The sequence below is a fragment of the Antedon bifida genome, chromosome 10, assembly GCF_963402885.1.
Source record: "Antedon bifida chromosome 10, ecAntBifi1.1, whole genome shotgun sequence".
Lineage (NCBI taxonomy): Eukaryota > Metazoa > Echinodermata > Crinoidea > Comatulida > Antedonidae > Antedon > Antedon bifida.
The window spans coordinates 5027598-5048747 of record NC_136235.1 but is presented as its reverse complement, the minus strand read 5'-3'; the positions used below and the strand labels follow the sequence as shown (position 1 = coordinate 5048747).

The 21150-nt window shown below is 30.1% G+C and overlaps 2 protein-coding genes across 3 annotated transcripts in view; both read left to right on the top strand.

Moving 5' to 3' along the window:
* Positions 1-11957, top strand: part of LOC144854231 (small ribosomal subunit protein eS7-like) — a 170900-nt gene extending 158943 nt beyond the window's left edge. Inside the window, exon 6 of the mRNA XM_078712158.1 lies at positions 11946-11957. The gene's annotated coding sequence lies outside the window, so the exon portion shown is untranslated. The remainder of the gene's footprint in view (positions 1-11945) is intronic.
* LOC144854210 (myocyte-specific enhancer factor 2C-like) overlaps positions 1-21013 on the top strand; it is a 56244-nt gene extending 35231 nt beyond the window's left edge. Inside the window, exons 7-11 of one of the 2 annotated variants that reach the window (XM_078712127.1) lie at positions 2653-2721; positions 8522-8709; positions 14195-14300; positions 14582-14732; positions 16128-21013. In XM_078712127.1, the coding sequence (XP_078568253.1) occupies positions 2653-2721; positions 8522-8709; positions 14195-14300; positions 14582-14732; positions 16128-16383 (770 nt within the window). In that variant the 3' untranslated portion in view covers positions 16384-21013. The remainder of the gene's footprint in view (positions 1-2652; positions 2722-8521; positions 8710-14194; positions 14301-14581; positions 14733-16127) is intronic. The other variant, XM_078712128.1, reaches the window with a different exon arrangement.
* Positions 21014-21150: the final 137 nt, after the last annotated feature.

Sequence of the window (21150 nt, the reverse complement as noted above, 5' to 3'; positions counted from 1 at the left end):
ATGATGGTAATTGTGGTAGTTAATTAAGCCACACTTCCATTCGAATGAATGAATATATTACTATTAGTGGTCGTCGTTTTTATTGTTTGAAGGTTTGCTTTGGCTGATGTAGTTTCATAAATGCTATAGAAACCATTTATGCATAAATTATCTTGTGTCCATCCAGTCGAATCATAATAACTTTATCTGGACAAAACCATGGTGTGCTGTAAATGTTTAACAGTTAGGATGATAATGGCATACTTTTCAAATTTAACAACTAATAAGTTCAGCTTTAATGTTTTTTACTTAAGTAGCAATACAACAGACTCCACTTAGACTCTTGGTATATTTCACAACCATCGGCATTCTCTGTTCTGTTTTTATTAATAAGTTAAATTGCATAGTTTATTTAGTTTATTCCCAACTGGCATTTCAGATGCTGGTAAATCGTTTTAAGTCTTCACTAAGTTTTTATGTTTAGCGGAGACTGGTCGCATGGTCTAGGCTATGGGTTTAGCTATAGTTCGTCTCTCTTGGGCGCTTCATATTTTCATGGAATCACATGACAGCATTTCTCAATATGTAGGTCATAACATCAATCTTTTAAGACATACATATTTTTTATTTGTCTTCATCAACACCCTGACATCACGATGTAGTTCACATCTTTTTAGTCTCTAAGATATTTATTCTTTGTATGTACAGCAATAAATGTTATCATTTTCTAGATGTAGGTCAGGAAATCTATAATAATACAGTTTTTAGTTTTTATTCCCTTGTTTTATACTATCTAGTTCCTATTTTTAGGGCAATGTTTACTCATTGACTGCTTGTTTTTCTTGTTATGATTATGCAACATATTTTATCACTTATGTCATAAGATCTGCTTTAAGCAGTATTGTATTTAATGAGCTTAGTCAAAGATATCATGTTTTTCTCTGATAAAGTAGACTTAACCAAGTTCTACATTTTTAAACCAAATTAATATTATCCACCTGAAACCAATCATGAGTTTATTATTATTACAGAGTATAAATTAATTTATTTTCTAATGAATGTAAGACTGTCGTCGTAATTAAACAGTGGGAATTTATATTATCAATTAATTTGAAGTTATATAAACTGTTTTGACAAATTATTAATTAGCGCCTTTTTTGTAAAATTAGGGGAGAAAAGTTGTTGTTTATTTTCTTAGGTTTGTAGATACATCTTTTATTTTTATGAATACAACTACGCCTAATTTCAACTACCCAAAGTACATGAGGCTAAAAATACTATTTAAATCTTTTTCCCCCACCTACCCATATCTTGTTAAAACCCACCCCTACTGTATATCTCTAGTCTAAATCCTGAGTCTCAATATAAGGTAAGTGTCCTTCCATTTTTGTAGAGCATGGATAACTCTAAACAGTAGATCATGTTTCTTCCTTTGATCATTCACTGCACACATACTGTTTCAATGGATTGCAATGCATTTGCTGGTATCTTCATTCTTTAAGCCCACTAAGTATTAAGGATCATACTGTACACAACTAAAGTACAACTGGTGGGGTAAATGATAATGTTTTTTACTTGACCCTATGTTACTTTATTAAGTCTTATAATATTGACTTCGCCAATTTAAGGTAAGTACCCAAAATATATTATTTATCTTTTGTTCAAGGGTTCACAATGTTCTTTGTATTATTCATTTGCTATGACAGTACTAGTATGAGTATAAGCCCACTACTGTATGTCTTTTTATCTAACCCGTACATATTTGTATGTATTATCCTGCCTCGCCTCATACTGTAGTCAGTATGAATGATCACAGGCATATTAAACACATTTAATAATATATTATATACAGTAGTTGGTAGGCTGGTTATATTTGTAGTTGGGTACCAACCAGCATAATATACTGTAGACCCAGTAACGACTTGTTGAGGCTTAGTTATTTACCTGGGTCAGTTGGAGACCTACCTACCAAAGTTAGTGATAATTTGCCCATGACACCAACTTTCCCAGGTAACTAAGCCTGAACGGTCCCTATGTATCACATGTTCCAACTAATGTAATACCGTACATAACTGAATTGTGTGTCCCAAGTGGCTGGTTGGTATCTATAAACCTGCTAACTATGGTGATGCAATGTCTGTAGGAATGGAAGCTTTGCATCCAGATAATAATTGCATTATGTCTTGCCCCTTGTCTACAGATACCACTACTATAACTACTACCAAACAAAACTACCACTACCATCAGATTCATACAACTCAACAAGTATCATGAACATTATACAGTTCTAAACAACATGCTAAATTATAACAATATAAAGTGTACATACACATTTATACTTTTTGGCAGAATTTTGTTAAAATTTCAAAACTACACTCATCACTTTAACATATTAAGCAGCTTCTGAATTAATAGCAAAAATTAAACTTTTGATCAGAAAACTTAACTGCATACAGTACCATCAATAAATCTCCTTACCACCAGAACCACAATCAATACAATCATTTCCACAATCAGTACCATAACCACCATTGCCTTTACCACCACCACAATCAATACCACCAACACAATAAATACCACCACCACTGCCCGTACCACTTTTACCAGTATCATAAATGTTGGCATGCTTATTAGTAACCCTTGGTCCGCATGTGTGTTTGTGCGTAAATGCAGGTAATATTGGCTCGCAGGAAGCAAGTGGCAGCAAGAGCACCAACAGGGCTGACTTGAGCCCTAATGCAGGTGAGCTGAGATGTAGTCTAGTCCTGCATGAGCGTTTACTCTCTTCACAGCTTCATACCTATACATCCTACCTATACAATCTTACCTTTTTTATTATAACTTGTGTTGTATCTTGCTTTGCAAAATAATTGTCTTATTCAATTACTCACAATTTTAATTTTTTTAAATTAATTTTTATGGATTTCTGTTTGTAATGCATGCTATATTAACAAATACCTAGTAGTACTCTTATTATTAAAATTATGTTTTGTTATTGCTGTGAAATTTAAGACGTTTTACCTACTAAATGTAAAACCCAACTTTATAATTGAGAAGGAAGTTGGATTATAGTATCATGTCATTTAATGCCGTATCGCTGTCATACTTAATTGTCCTCACTGATTTAAAAAATTTGATTCATAAATATTTTTACCTCGAAAGCTACCATGAACATTTTATGTTTTGGAGATAAGTTGTTGTTAATTGATTTGGAATTTTTCATTAGGTACAATTTGTCAAATAACTGTTGCAATTAATTTTGTTGAAATTAGCAAATTTTGAAATTACAGTATGTTGCAGCTGGCTATTTTATTTATTTTTTAATTTCAATTTTATTTATTGAGGGTGACCCTTCCAGCTGGATAAAATATTGTCAGTTGATAATCTTGGAACCTATGATAATCTTAAAACTATATCAAATATAAATAAAGAGCAAAATGGAAAAAGTCTAACAACAGTAAATATTTAGCTTAAAAAAATTTAGTGAACAAAATTATTTACAATATAAATATACCATTGTAATTTATCTGGCTTTCTGCCTTCAATGAACTGTCGATCCTTACCCAGTTTTTTTAATAACAACAATAAACAGAGAAATTATGAAAATATTTATTTGGGATCATGCCATAAAATGTAACTACTGTACTACCTGTGTAAAGTGGACTATTAAATAGTAAAACTCAAAGAACATTATTTTGATAACCTTTCTGCTTTATGCCTTCAGTGAACTTTACAATCTGTAGGCTGGAGCCCAGTTAAAAATGGAGAAAAGAAATTAAATTATAAAAATATTTACTTGGGATACCATTAAAATTGATAACAGTAACTACTACTTAGGCAGAATATTTTAGTAAACACAAAGTGCATTATTTTGATAACCTTTCTGTTAATTTATGCATGCACACGTTTAGACTATATCTTAACTACACAGAGTTTCTGATGTAGGCGTAGAATCATCGTTTTTATTTGTTGTAGTAAATCCCGTCGTGCAGATTAGTGTGTCTACTCTTATTTGTGATTCTTGTTTTTTATGAATATTTTTTTTTACATACTGTACATTCAACTTGTTTGTAATGTGACATTGGTTGTAGTTTGTAGAAGGAAAAACAAGGTCAATTACTAATATCTTTTTGCCCATGGTATACTAGCATTAGAACCTAAATATCATAATTTGTAAATTTTAAGTATTTTTCCTTTTTAAAAAATGATTTTAAATAATAATTTTATAAGTTAAAAAAATGGTATTGTAAGTCATAATTGTTTAATTATCTATCATGTTATACAAATATTGACTGGGAACACTTATAGTTCATAATAGTATATAATTTCCCAAGGTGATCTGGAGACTGAGATAAAGTCCAATGTGCCCTATTGATTGAATTTAGACAATGCATAATCTAAAAAAGATTGCTATTAAATCAATCAGATGCAGTGAATTAAAGTATATAATATTAAATAATATTATTGAAATAAATATAAACAACATAAAATGGAAAGTACAACATAAATGATCATTGGTTGATTTTATGGCCATTATAATGATTCAAAGTAATGTATCAAAAGTAATTATCATTTTTCAACATTTTTTTAAAGCTAATAATAGAAATATAAACATGTTTGATTTGAGCATAACAAAGGAAAATATATAATTTATACGTACAAAATACTACATTACCAAGTAAACATGCAACTATTTTTGTGTGATGCAGTGTTTGCGGATATGACATGATAGTCAAGGTTTTGATTCTCACTGATTTTATCTTTAGCTCAGTCATATATGTGTACATCCTTGTTTTAGTACTATTTCTATGGCATTCTGCATCTGTTTTTAAATAGGATATGCATGGTGATTCAAAGGATCCCCTAAACAACCCATCATACTGTCACTGTCGTCATGATTTCCCCTTCTTTTGCTATACATAATTGATTGACCTTTTAAAAGTAACTGGGACATTGCCCGTATCAACAATTTTGAAAAATAATTGTGTAAACTAAATTCTTATTTAGTAAAATATTGAGATAGACATTAATATTTAAAAAAAATACATATACAATAGTATATATGGCAATTGTTTTATTACTGAGTGTAAAAAAGTTACTTGTTTGGGAATTGGGTGTTAGTCGATTATCTAGATAATTGACCAAGTGTTCTGTACTTATTGGCAAAAACTTATCCATACAGTAGTATATCATTGTAATGGTTGTCTTATAGTCTGCAATAAAAGAGAGTTTCAGTTCTGGTGACTTTTTGTCCATCTTTAATTATTACACATTGTACATAAAATATAAAAATGAAATACAGCAGAACCCCTATTTAGGAGACACTATTATACAAAATGATATATTATACAAAACTGTAACAAGAATCATCATAGATTATCACCGACATCTTGTATGGAATTGTAATTCTGATCTATATAGTTCAAGTAACTTTCGACTTTTAAAATTCATGGTATTATAAAACTTGCATACAAGCTTTCTTGGAAATGTTAATGATGTAATTGCTATTCCTGTTGATCTTACTTTAATAATAGATTATTCCATTTTATGTTTCTGTGTATAACAATAAAAGGTTCAAGTTGCTAGCATAACACAAAACACAAAAGTCACCATTTATTTCACCATTTTATGAACTTTATCTAACATAATATTTGTATTCCATCATAATTCAGCAGTTTCATTAATAATAATAAAGCTATTTACTACTACTAAAATAACAAATGATAAAATGTATATGAATTGATTAAATATCAAAGTACACTCAAATTATAAAGTGTAGGTCCATGGTTATAATAACGGTTATAAAGTACAAATTATCTGAATATGGTAAGTATTTCATTGTACTTTAAAATAGTAATCATTGCACTTCATTTAATTATTAATTCTCTTATGGCATGACACTTTAAATACTTAATAGTAATTTATTTCCAATTATACAATTATCATTAACTTAATTTAACTGGGTAGTAGGATTTTAATTGCCTATCGGTCTCTAATTTACAACCGCATTGCCGCATAATTTACAATCTGTTGAGATATTTTGTAATGATTTCATCAATATACCAGCCAAAAATAAACTTTGCTATCTAACATAACCATATGCTAGAGTAAGAATGAAACTTAATGAAACTTAAAATATTTTACTGCAGTTACTGTGGTAACTATATGTTTTATGGCAGTATTAACGTATGATTCTGAATATGGAATATGTGTATGATTATTCAAAAAAACTTTCCAAATAATTTCATAAACAGATAAAAAGAGTAAACTAAAATGGATTAACATAGCACGAAAAAGCTTTAGTATAAAGTGTTTATGATTAACCAAATAATTCATAACCTATAAGAGGAAACAAAATTTAGTTATAGTACGGTAAGGCTTGAGTAAACATATTAAATTGAATTCCATTATTACAATACAGCAGCCAAAATTGCACTTGGCGATATCAAAATAGCCAGAGATTTATTCATATTGAATGGGCGGTAGGCTATTGTTCCTGAATCATACCTGTGACACGGTCAGCTAGAGGCGAATTGGCTCGTTGAATCCAGGCATATATTTTCAATAGAAAGCATAGTGCCAACGGAATTTCACTCGTTACCGGCGGCTTCCTGTTATTTCTCCAAGGACATTTTATTCACTGCTTGCAGCAGTAACCACACCTCACACAGGCTCAATAACACAATGTTATGTTATAAGGTAAAAGGCGGCAAACCAACAGAAAGTAAACATAAAGTAAAATATGAATGACACATTATCAAGAACAGGGCACACTGAAAAAAAGGAAAAAAGTTAGATCAATGGGTGATAATGAAAAAAAAGTTTCCTTTCCTGTTTCATATAAAATAAAAACGATTATTACTGGTGGTGTAAGAGTACATTCAACTGCTAGATGTTAATTTTGGTATATTGACCACTCTTTAATCTTTTAAAAAATGACTACATTATTTGTAAATACTCTTCAATATTCCTCAACTAATCTTGTATATTAAAACTTAGTGTGATTGTTTCCTATATAAAGTTTTCAGTTTTGTATAATAAAGAAATTATAATTTTTAGAATTTCATAAGGAAATAAAAAATAAATAAATAAAACTATAGTATACGTCATAAAAATTCACTTATATTCATTCAATTCATTAATTCATAGTATCAATAGATCTATTATATTTTAGAGATGCAATTTAATGTTCTATTATACCTAGAAAAATACTCAATTTAAGCATTTTTTAAAACTCTAAATAACATAAAAATACTTAACAACAAATTATATTAATTTACTTTACATGTAGATACCCAACATGTTGAATACACAATTAAATCAAATTAATATTTTATAGAATTTTAATTTTATCAGACTGTTTTACATATTGTGTAATATATGTTTTACTAGAAATTTTAATGTTAATTTGTTTGACATTGGATTTACATTTCACGCATTACAGTCAAGTCTGACATTTTAATAGGATTTTGATGGGCTTGTTGTAGATTTAATGTACTATTTAAAGGAAACCACATAATCTTAGTAAAAAAAAAATTGATTTGATGACGTCATGAAGTCTTTGAATTCTGTGAATATTTTTAAATGGGGTTTTCTAAAGTATGTTTACTTTAAATCACTGTGTTTATTTTTTCCTCATACTTTCTTTGAGAAAGCACTGATTTCAAAGTTTAAAATGTGGTTTTAATACATTAGTATGTTTACATTGAATATGTTTATCAAGTACAGTATATGTTAATGCATAGTTTTTTTTCTGGGTCATGAATGTTTATTACTTTATCTGGGAGCTTTAATATTTTGTTGTGTGTTTGGATTTAACAGAAAATATTCAATAGTATTCAACTGTTTGTCAGTAACACACGGGTAAATCCATCAGTGTGAACAAAGCCTAAAAGAAGCATTAAATTAATAACCATGTAGTATGTGAACAGGGTCTAAAAGAAGCATTCAATTACTAATTGACTAAACTAATGTAGTGTAAACCCTATTGTGAAGCCCTGTTGTGATAATTTTTTTCAAAGAAGATAATTTCATATTTGACATTAAGATAACATTAAACAAAGTATTTGTTATTGTTTAATCAATACTTTTATCATCTTAATTAAAATGGTATTTACAGTTGACTAACATGTATTCTTTCATCTTACAATGGATCATATTAATGATTTTTTTTCTATTTCTAATTTCATTGAATTTTCATTTATAATTATGTTCTGTTTTGTATATTCCATTATTGTTTTCTCTTAGTTTTATCATGTCATTGTCTATGTTCCATTCATCCTTTTCATTAAATTCACAAAGCTTACAGTTATTATAGATAACTAATTCTTTTTTTCTGTGGGGGAGGGGGTTGGGGGTGTTTGGTGGAGGCGGTTGTTGAAGAATTTAACTAACAATATTAATATTAATACCATAATATTATAATAATACTTTACTAATGATTTTTTATTGTATTTAGTATTGTGATTACCACAACATGCATGTAAATATTACTGCGAAATTTTTTATTTTATACACACATTACTTGTTGTTTGTTTTTTAGGTAATGGATACCTTCAGGTTCCTCATTCACAAGTGTTAGGTCACCCAGGAGCTACATCGCCAGTCAGTAATAACAACCATCTGATGGTGAAAAGTCCAGTCATGAACAAACAACAGTTACCATCACCAGGCAATCTACGACCGCACCTAAAAGTTGTAATACCGACGTCACGTAGCATGCTGCCTCACGTAAGTACAACATGCCTATAATCATGTACCCTTTTTACGCTGGCAGTGGAAACGTAAAGTAAGGAAACCTAAATATTATACCTCAATAATCAATACAGTCTTACAAATAATAAATAGTGAATATTAGTTTCATGTATGAAATCGTACAGACAATTTTTAACAGTTTTCTCTTTGACTTCCTGAGAGAATTTTGTTTCTGTAAAGCTATTGCCAACAGTTCAATTGTCCGCTCGATGAATCACCATCCTCGAAAAATCATCTATACAAACAAAATGTCATTTGGTATTACTATTGTACGCTTATTAAATCATTAAATTGGTTCCCAGTTTCAGTTGTGTATTGTATCCATAGTTGTATTGGACATTTTCTTGTCTAATATCCTCGTGACTTATGTAATTGCCAATTACATGCAAAGTTTAAGTTTAGATCTTTAAAAAAGATATAAAATCTTCCATGCATGTCCACTCTGAATAAGATTTGTTCTGAAGTTTAGTCTTTTATCCGTCAAACATTAAATGTTTTTGTAATTAAGTATATTCGTAATCGGAAATTCTATTAGAGACACTTACATTCTAGTTTTTTTAACTGCTTTGGCTGTTTAGTTTGATGGGGCATTCTGTTAATTCTTGGGAGATTCTGTCAATTGTTGGGAGATTTTGTTGATTGCTGCGGATTCTGTCGATTGCTGGAGGTTCTGTCGAATGTTAGAGTTTTGTTGATTGCTGGGGATTTTGTTGTGACCCTACTGTTGAGGTCACTGTTGATGGTTAGAGTTTTGTTGATTGCTGGGGATTCTGTTGATTGTATGTACTTCAAGATTCTGTTTATTTTTTTTGGGAATTTGTTGATTGCTGGGGATTCTGTTGATTGTACTTGGAGATTTGGGTTTTTTTAGGGGATTCAGTTGATTGTTGGAGATTCTGTTTATTGTTGGATTCTTGTTTTTTAATTGGGTATAAAATATATGAACAGAGTTGCATTACAAATTTGAATGTGGTATTTAGTGTTCAAATCAATACGATTTATGATTTCCCTAATAAACCTAATACTTATCATCAAATACAATAATAGGTGATCCACACAAGTTTTAAACATTTGTTTTATGCAACTGGTTTTTTGTGTGTTTATAGAGAAGTTGATATTATTTACTTTGTGAATTATTCCATAATTGCTTTGGAGACAATAACAATGTTTATTAAACGTGACAATAAAATAACAATGTTTAAAAGACTATTCCCAACAATTAGGATGGGATTTCCAAGTATTGGATATGGTGGTGGTAGGATTCTAAAGAATTTTGTGGTTACATACAGGTTTGTGGTAAGACAATTTAGGATGGGATATTTACATTGTCTACTACAAATAGATAATGTTGTTGTTCCTGTTAACATCTTAGGCCCTGTTTCTGCTGCCAAGAAAATACCGTATTTTATACGGTATTTTTTGAATACCGTATTTATACCGTATTTTTTTGGCAGCAGAAACTGCGCTCATAAAAAAAATACCGTATTTTGTATACCGTATTTTCCCCACAAAATTTGTGGATAAAATACGGTATTTACAAATTTATACCGTATTTTTTGTACCCCTTTCTGCTGCCAATAAAAATACCGTATTTTTTTTTTACCTGCGACATGAGGTAAACATCGTTTTTTTATTTTCTATCACTGTCAGCTGTTTTACACACGTGTATAGATATATTCGGCGAAAATGTGGAGCGAAGACGTCACAGTATTTACTATATAAATCTGTGTGGGGAAGGAGGGTGTGGGGAAGGAGGGTGTGGGGAAGGAGGGTGTGGGGAAGGAGGGTGTGGGGAAGCTAAATGTCCGGCCAACAAAAAGGTAATCAAAGGGACAACCACATTTATAAAGACTATCACTAGGGCTAGCCTGTTGAAAGTGAGCCGTAAAACTTCCCTTATTGCGACTTTTAATTATCGACCAAATAGGCCTAAATGAATGGCAATTTGGGTAAAAAAGATGAAATTTAACACGACCACCCAAGAAGTATTGTTAGCAGAAACGGGGTACTAAAAAATACGGTATAAAAAATACCGTATTTTATACCGTATTTTTATACCGTATTTTGAGCAGTTGCAGCAGAAACAGGCCCTTACTCAGTCAAATGATAATCAATAAACATTAATAAACATTGATTGAAGGGTATGCTTTGTAATACAACATCAATCAATCATTTCCACATTTACTGTATTCAGTTTAAAATAATAACTGGGACCATCATTAGAAGCATTTTTTTTTTTGCAATTTGCATTAATTAAGTTACCAATGATTGCCACATTGGATACTATTTGTTAATCAAATATTAAATATAGATCTGTACAGTGATTAAACATACAATGTATGTTTTATAATTATGTATACACTAGATAAATATGTCTTAGAAATAAATGAATAAATTGGAGTAATGCCATAATCCTCACTGTATTTACTCGGTTAAAATAACAAACATAAATGACAATAATATTTAAAACAAAATAATATAATATGTCCTAATTAATACTGCTAGTTTGTTTGCTAGCATTATTGTATACTGTATGTTGTATACCTTGAGATGATTGAATATAAAGAAATACTTTTTTTCTGAGTTTGGTAAGGGAAAGAGCGCGTTTTTCAGATTCGGGAGCAGAAAGAAAAACCATTTCGGCATTACTTATTATTATTATAGATTTTTTATCAAATCCATGGTTTTTTCAAACAATATTACTACTGGATGCATTTATAGTTTAATAGAATAAAACATAATATAATATTAAGTATTGAAAAGAAAACAATAATACCAAAATAGAATTCTATAAACAATAATAAGACACTACCAAAAACAAATCTTTTATTACTCTATTCACATTGTTTGTTTTTTGTCCTTGCCATTTAATATATCACGTACCTGCTACAGATCTTTTATATGAATGAAAGTAAAAAAAATAGTGTTTATGATTTAACCTTTAGGCCTAATTCCTTTTTAAATATTTTTGTAACCAACTTAAACAACAATATTTGCTTGTGAAAATACTGTATTTTTTGTTACAATTGGAGTGATTATCATATTGTTATTGAAGAGAACTTATTTGTTAATACTAATGCTTGAGCATGTATTTCTAGGAAGACCCAGCAGCATAAAGAAGCTGACGAATGGCGCATTGTAAGCGCAAGGTCAATCGTTGGTTTCCTTCCTTTTCTTTGATCAAATCCAGTACAGGTTGAATTTTAGCCAATATGAGGAAAAAAGAAAGTATATGTTAGTTTTTGTTATAGTATTTTATAGAAATTTCAATATTAATATTAACAATTTTACCTTTTCTAAACCAGGACTTTTTCTTAACGTTCCATAGGTCCCTAATTCTTTCCCACCAGGCCTTCGGGAACCAAAAACGTGCCACTTATTGTTTCCCCTAAATATTTTGTCATGTGAAAGTGTCCCCTTATAGGGGTGTCCCAAAGGATGGGTTCTACTGTATACGAAAAAATGTTAAAAGTGGTCAATGTGATCATTTTCTGTATCACGCTAGAACTATGCAGCCAAGAAAGAATCAACTAAAATTTGTACCATTTTAAAAACAACATTAGCAAATAAAAAAACATTTTATTACATGTTCAATGCTTTGCAAACACTATACAATTCAATATTTACACAATGAATGACTTTTATGTATTTGCATGGTATAATATTAGTCATAGTAAACCTCAGTTTATTGACAATAAATACACTTTTCTATGAAAATATTTGATGTAGAGTGTTCTGTATTTTTCTGTGGCCTAAATTTCTCTATCATTTACAATTTTCATGCAACCAAGTAGTATTTTACTTGTTACCAAACATTAAAAATATATGTGCACAATTATATTACATGCACACATTTGTTATTAGTTTAATAGCATGATTTTATTTTACTTTGTACAGTATAGTTTAAACAATGAAACATATTTTTTAAAGAGTACAGGCGACTTATATATTTAGGTTTATAGTTCTTCTGTCGTAATCATAATGACTTGAACAAGACTTTATTCTTGCTCTTTAGAGTCTGATAATTTAATCAATAATAATCAATAAAAGAAAACAATGACAGCCATAAACCACATGATCACAAAGACTGTAAACCACCACCCATCAATTATGTTATTACCCTTTATATATCTGTACCCTATATAACTGATAATTAGCACATGGTCTTATGACCGACATTCTCATACTCATGAGTCAATGTGTGAATATTGAAAGAATAAAGAAAGTATATTGTAATCATATAAGACAAAAAATTACAATTAAATAAAATTAGTAATTTTATTAAAAACTCCTAAAAACCAGAATTATTCTTAACATTCTAGAGGTCCCAAATTCTTTCCTACTTTCGATACAGGCTAATTGTTGCATTAGAAAACCTAGACATTTTATACTGGCAAAAGTACGTGCAATGTGGACTTATTTTCTTGTCATTTGATTAGAGGATTGTAGGTGACATGATATTAAATGTCCTATTTCATTCCTAATGATGTCATCGAGAGTGCAATGTCGTAATACTGTACTTTCGTTTTGAATGTTCACAGTGAGTGACAAGAGGCTAGGCTATTGTTCACTAATCACGTTCAATCAACTTGTAGTGTACACCGTCTATAATTGTTCTACCCCGAGTCCAAAATTAAAGCGCTGCCTTTTCGAATGGTGTGGGCCTTGGCCTACTGTAGCTCAGTTAAAAGTAGTATGAATGTTTTATATTCGTACAATTTTAGATATAGAAATAACTAACTATAGATTGTCTGATGTGATACTGTACACATTTAAGCCATCTTCTGTCAGTACTACTATGAGTCTTTTTTAATTAGAACCTGTTAAAAGTTGTAGATATGCCTGCAACTATTCATGTACTTGTACTTGATAAACAGCATGGTAGCTGTCATTTAGTTATTGTACTATTGTGTTGGGTTTGTGTAAAATTCTTCTACCTACCCCTTCTCGTTCGGAGGGTTAGGGTTAGAGTTATAGTTAGATTTTTCATTAGGATAGAAATAAACAAGAGTTAATCCAACTATGGTTTTAAGTTTGTATTTATACAAATGGTTGTATGAATTATTGGTTTGGTTATCAAGTTGTATAGTTCATTTGGTCTCTTGTTGTTGTTGTTGAGTAGCTTATGTGCTCTTTATCAACCAAAAGAACGTAAATCATCTGGATTATCACTTTTATTCTTGGATTTCAATTTGTATTTGGCATTTTGGTGACTTTAGATTAAAATTACTTATTAAACTCTATTGTACTGTCCAAGTTTGAACTATCTGAAGCTTGTTGTGTTTAAGTACAGTATACCAATCATTTTTATCATACATTTCTACATCTTATATGTACTGAATATTAATTATAGATCACTTTTGGCATAATTTATAAGTTAGAAGATTGTGTAAATAGTATTACCATATATGAACGAATATTATTTTTTAACTCTAAAATAATTTATATTTTTTATGGTCAGCTCAACGATGGTACATTAGCAACACCGACAGTTTCTTTAGCAACACCTAGCAACCCACAGGGAGCACCGAATTATCCATCAGCAATGCCAACAGCATACCAACCAGGTAATAGCAACTGCCAGAAATATCTGAGCATGAGCAGAACTGCATAGTCGTGTGAAGCACTATTGTCTATTTTATAATATACTTTTTTTGTTTTTGCCAATCTCCAATTTGTATTCAACATATATCCTATTGTTAAATTATCAATTACAGGATATGGACTAAAATCCATGCTTACTAAACTACATCTTAATGCTAACAAATTTGTATTTGAGGGCTTACTGTAGCTAGTGCTTCTTTATAACCATGGAAAAAATCTTATATATTATTTGTTTTGCTTCTAGGGGGAGAGTTTCAACTGAATAGTGCAAACATAGCTCATATGCAGAATAGTTTTGATGGTCAACAGATGATTTCCAGTTGGCAGCATTCTCCACATCATCAAGGGCCTCTGACAGCTGCAGTCCAAGCTGCAGGGATCTCCCATCATCCACTGTAAGATATTTCTCTCTAAGTCTAATGGAAATTAAAACATTAGAATTATGTCTGTCAAACATATCAAATGTTAGCTATGCCTATCTACATTTTTTAAAGTTATTCATTTGGAGTTGCTGTAGTTAAAGTGATTAAGATGTTTGACTATCATTCAGAAAGACCTAGGTTCAAGTCCACTCAGCTGCAAATGAGTGCCTTGTTGAAAAATACTAGGGAGGATAAGGCATCATGGAAAGGAACTGGCCACCCTACCACATTAATGCCGATGTTGTAAACTGATTCATAACTGTAAATAAAACAGTTACCTGTATTTAACTTAATAAAAATATTTTGAGATGCTTTCACCTTGAACATAACTGACAAATCCTGTATGAATAATCACAGTAAGCTGTACATTCACCTGTTTACCATCTGATAAAAGGATGTTACATCATATATACATCTCGGTAGACATGTTTTGGATCCTTGGTGTTTTTCCTATTTGTTTAATTTGTATGATTTATCATAGTAACTGATGTCTGCTTACTGTCATCAGATGCCATTAGATTATTTGAATTGAAAGATGAATTGGTGTTTAGGATGTGTATCCTGTTTAGCTATGACAAGGATATCTTGCAACAGAACCACTCTAAATCATACCATTATTATCATAAACATAACACTTTATTTCAATTGCGACAATATATGCTATGTAATATTTGCTAGCATTTTATGTTTTTACCGCACACAAATTAAATTACATGGAACATTCAAAATTCAAATTAAGATACTGTATACAGTACTGTAGTATATTTTTTGATGTTGTTTATTTTCTTTTAACATTTACATTATATATAATATTTATTTCAGTATGTTTAGGGGTTTGCTACATTGAGGTATTATAGATTGGCTAGAGAGCTAACTATCCGACACTGATTCCAACAGAGTTGGTACTATTCAAAATTGCTGCCATATCTGTTTATTAAATAGTATATAAATATAATTGAGTGTTGAAGAAAGGTTATATAAATATACACATACTGACATAAGACAAATGAATATTTTACTTGCTATATTCATTGTGTTTCAACTGATTACTTTTATGTCATTGCGATAAAAATTAATGTTCCCATAACCTTTCTCTGATTATGCTGTACTGTTTATCTTTTTATTGTCTTTTTACTTATCTGTTACTACCCTGACAATTGTAAAATGTCACAGAATTGTTTAATTCATCAACTTGTTATTCTCTTCGTACTAGCCTGACTATTGTAAAATGTTGAAGCATTTTTCAATCCATGAAGTGGCTTTTTAAAGTGAAAATATTCTCAACATTATACTCTTTACAAGATATGTTCGTATCACATTCGGTAGTTATGAGAAAAACATACTAATACATTGTTGTCTGTATTTCAGTGGAGGGTCTGGAGTTCAGGGTATGAACCTCAACGATCAGAATATAAAGTGTGAACCAATTTCACCTCCAAAAGATAAGAAGTTACATTCACACGGTGGAGTAAGCAGCGGTTTACTTGTACAGACCACATCACCAGGTTCACACCACGGTCAGTCTTCTCCATCATACGTCGATGAACGGAACCTTCACACGCTGCACGGTGGTGACGGTCCTCCTCATAAACGATCACGGGTAACCGAAGCATGGGTATCGTAGAGCAGTGCTGCAAAATTGACACAGGTACCCCTTAGCTTTACTGCTGTCTCAACAGAGGTCTACTTTCGATGCTTCTCTTTCCTGGAATGTGACAAGTGTATTCTTGGAATGACGAATTAAAAGATAAAGACCAACCCGTTGCTTCCCTTAAACTTGGATGCACTTAGCAAATATAAACGCTATTTTTGTAAACTCCATACAGATTTTTTTCTGTGACGTTGCCATGATTGTAAGATGTATAAAGATAGCACCAAATAAAGAGTCTATGTTTTTCTATAGATTAAATTTGTAAAAAAAAAACTGCTGAAAAAGATGTTAATAGTATGTTTGGTATTTTGAAAAATATCAAATTACCGGTAAAATGTGTTATCCTAGTTTTTATGACCTATATCCTTATATTTGGATTACATTATACACATTACATTACAAGATAAAAAATAGTATTAGAATAAATTATTATGAATCTTAATGAGATTAAATAATTAATTAGCACGTGCTGATCAACAGCTGTCAAAAATATTTCATAATCAAAAGATGGGTTATGAATTTCAAGAATTATTCAACTTTTTTCATTCAAGAATTTGTCTATGATTTGTAGTGAACATGTGGATAAGGATGGCGGCATCATCCAATGAGGTTATTCGAATGTCATCCTCAATTGAGAAGATGAATGGCCAGCAATTGCTCTGCATTTTCTTGGCTTGTTTTTATCTTCAAATTATCCACTATAACTGTTTTATTGGACATAATTCATAGCAGCAGATCAAATACTTTTTTTTCTGCTTTATTTGTTTAAACTATAAAACAATAGAACCTCTAAATAGCAGAACACAACAAAGTATCTCCTTACTAGAGGTGTCACTTGAATATATGTGTTAATACATCTCATTTCACAAAATGACCTATTCAAAGTTTGATTTTATCTTTAACTTTATGTGGGACAATGAATATTTGATAACAGCTCCTAATTTTATTTGATTAGCAAATAGTTTTTAGAAATATCTGTTGGGATATACGTGAATAGTTCCAAAAACTAAATAAATACAGTTACCACTGTGTGTCAGATACAACAGATCTTTTATACATGAACATTGTCATGTAACTCTGGGTCACACTTGCCAAGTGCTACAGCTACTGCTACAGTCAAATTTGTGGGTCAGATACTAAATATCATGGGGTTGTCAATAAGAACTATTGATAGTAGCAGATGTATTTTACCTGTGGTCTATTCAATTATTTATGATTCTACCCTTGAGAACAAACTTATAAATCACATGAGGTTCTTTGGCCCACAGCACATGGCACATGTGGTTGCGTGGTCTAGCACACATGTGTTAATGATGACTTTTCATCCCACACATAGTCTGTTTGGTATTATCTAGGCCATCAGTACAGTATTTGCCTTATACTCTATGAAGAGTAGGTCATCTTGTAAACTATTATAATAAATTAACATATAAAATAAAGAATATTATGTACTTAAGTTTAAGAATTACTCCAGTTAAAACTGAGTTCTCATTAAGTTTGGTATAGTTTTAGTTTTATTTTATAATAAACTTGTATAATACAATACACTCACTACTGTATGATTTGTAGTATTATTATTTGTGTTTATTACAAATATTTAATACCGTGCTATAATTTAGTCCGATTATAAATATGTAGGAGTGAAATATGACAATGAATTTAATATGTAAAATGCATAATTATTGGTCACTATTTTGGCTTTTCATATATTAAATATTAATTTACATTTTATTTATTTATGAATAATTGATTAGTTTAGACTCAATAAGTATATGTTTGTACTTATATCTCCATGGTCTAAGTTTATCATTATTTACTATATTTTGAACACACATTTTAATAACTGAAATTGATTTAACTTTGTTAGCTATTAAACTACTCATTATGCAGAATAAATAATTTCATCATCATTTACATGAATTTTAGATAAGAGATTCACTATTTTTTATTGCTAAAATGTGAACAAAATTAATAATAATAGTTTGCAATTTCAAATATATATTTTTTTCTCATTCTAAGAAAAATCTTAAATTATAAACCCAAAATATCTACATTTTTCATTATCTAAACCTATTACTGACAACAGAGGGCAGTATTTATTATTACTGAAATCTTATTTTTCTTTTTATTAAAAATAATTATGTATTTGTCAATTATTTTGTGTATGTGATGTAAAGGTTAATTTCTATGTATAGAAAAGTGTTCTTTTTCAATAGCTAATGTATTAATTATCTTAATATTAGGGAGCTTAATAAGTAGAACATTCTCTCTTATTTATGTTGCAATGCGAAAAAATTAGGTTAAATATAAAAATAAAAATCAGTCTCGCAATTGTTATTAACGGAGTGCATAGTACTTCTACCTCCTGCAGCTGCTAGCCTAAGTATATGTCTCTTCCCTAACAAATGTTATCCGTAGATTTATTCGGGTTCCAATTTTTTTTTAATGAGATTTTATTTAAATTTTAACTCACTGTAAATAAGAATCTCAACATTTATTACTGTTAATATTATTAATATTTTTGAAGTTTTTAATATTATTGAAATATTTTACAAGATGTAATTTTTCTATGAAGGTATACAGATGGATTAGTTGTAGGTATTTAGTGTGACAGGCAATGATTATCAAAAACATATTGTAGGTTTGTGATAATTTTTATTAAATTTAAGACAGCAAAAGTATTTTGTTTTTATTTTCAGTAGTAGCTACACTATTTGTCAGTCTGGTGTATTCTATGTTATTGTTTTATGTTTTAAAAAGTATCTAAAAAAATTAAATATTCCATTTATAGGAATTTAAAAAATCATCATCTGTATTATAGTGATCCATGTTTGAATACCTTACGACAGACTGTGATTGGTTGATGAGTTGGTCATGTGTGATGTGGTGCAGTTTTGCTTGTTTGAACTATTGTTTCTCTTGTTGCATTGACTGTAATTATTGTTATAAAATTGTTTAACTGAATTATTTTGACTGCTATAGGTATTGTATAGTTGTAATATTAAGAATGTTTCTTGTTATTCTTAGTGCTGAATATATTGTTATTGTTGTTTATTATAATGACATTATAAACAACATTAACGGTGCACTATTTAGATTTTTATTTGAATCAAATTATAGTTGGTAATGTTTATTTGGTGTAAATATAGAATAAATGTAGTACATTACATATTATAAAAAGTTTAAATGTTATGTTAGTTATAATTTTTAAAGTAATTGGTATATAAAGAGCAGGCTCTGAATTAGAATGCATGTCATGGAATTATTTTTTGGACATTTTTCACTCGCTATGGTTTTTGCTATGTTGAAAAGATAAATGATATGTTTATTGGGTATCAGAAAATATATGTGTATATTGTTTTACTGGAAATAACTTAGTTTTACCAGATAAAAATTGTTAATAGATTGATTGTTTCTAATGTTATGTACTTCTTGACTGTGACAGTGTTTTGTTGCTGCTACAACCATAGAAAAATTGTACTATGCCACTACTGGGCTAGTAATATGCTACTACTGGACTGCTACTAACTAATTCACTACTTGTACTATGCTACTTGGCTGAAACTATGCCACTATGAGCTAGTACCGCAACATTGTAGGTTGTTACTATGCTGCTGCTACTACTATGTATTACTGTGCTGAGACTCTACTTTTACTATTTTTCTACTCCGCTATTGTGTTACTATTCCTGTCTATTACTACTGTTGCTATACCATTATTCTTGCTACTTCTATTTTGCTACTCCGCTATTGTGTTACTATTCCTGTCTATTAATACTATTGCTATACCATTATTCTTGCTACTTCTATTTTGCTACTCCGCTATTGTGTTACTATTCCTGTCTATTACTACTATTGCTATACCACAGTCGTGCTACTTCTATTTTGCTACTCCTCTGTGTTACTATTCCTGTCTATTGCTACTATTACTGTGCCATCAATACTACTACTATTTTGCTGCTGTACACATCTACTAATATTGCTATATCAGTGTTGCTACTCTTATTGCTATGTTGCTGCTATCACTGTATTTCTGCTATGCCACAAAAATATTTTTTATACCTCCATGGCCACTCCATGCTCCATCTATTCTACTACTTTCTCATTTGCTACAGCCATCACATATTTCAATGTTTAGTTGTATAAATAAACTAGAGAAGGATAAGAACAAAGGAAACAGTTATAAGCAGTGGGTCAATAATGACAGTTGTTATAGAACATAAACCTCAATGTGTATGGACTTGCTAACCCTTCATCAGTGCCTTAATATAGTCTATAATTATTGTGTGAAGAAATGGATAAGATATTGAGTAAAACACTATATTAGAATTATTACACAGATTTGTATAAAACTACTGGTGACCAAGGAAATTGTAGGAAAAAAGCTTCAATTGTGTTATAAATAATGTATAAGATTATGGCATTTCTTTGTCAAAAAAGAGATATTGCTTTAAACAATCTATTAAGCTAGTGTAAATTATTCTATGTTGTATATACATTTAATTGCAAAAACGGGCCTGGGTAGATAAATTGTAACATCTGATATATACTTGTAAAAATGCCTATTTTCGTGTGAATTAAAAAGGGACATTTTTTTGGTGGAATTTGAGTTGCTTTTTAGAAATCTCTGTATGTTTTTATTAAAGATAAAATAACATTAACATATAAATAACAAATACTTTACCATTAAAATACAAACATTGTAATAATGAAAGTAAAATACAAAAAATAAACTAGATTT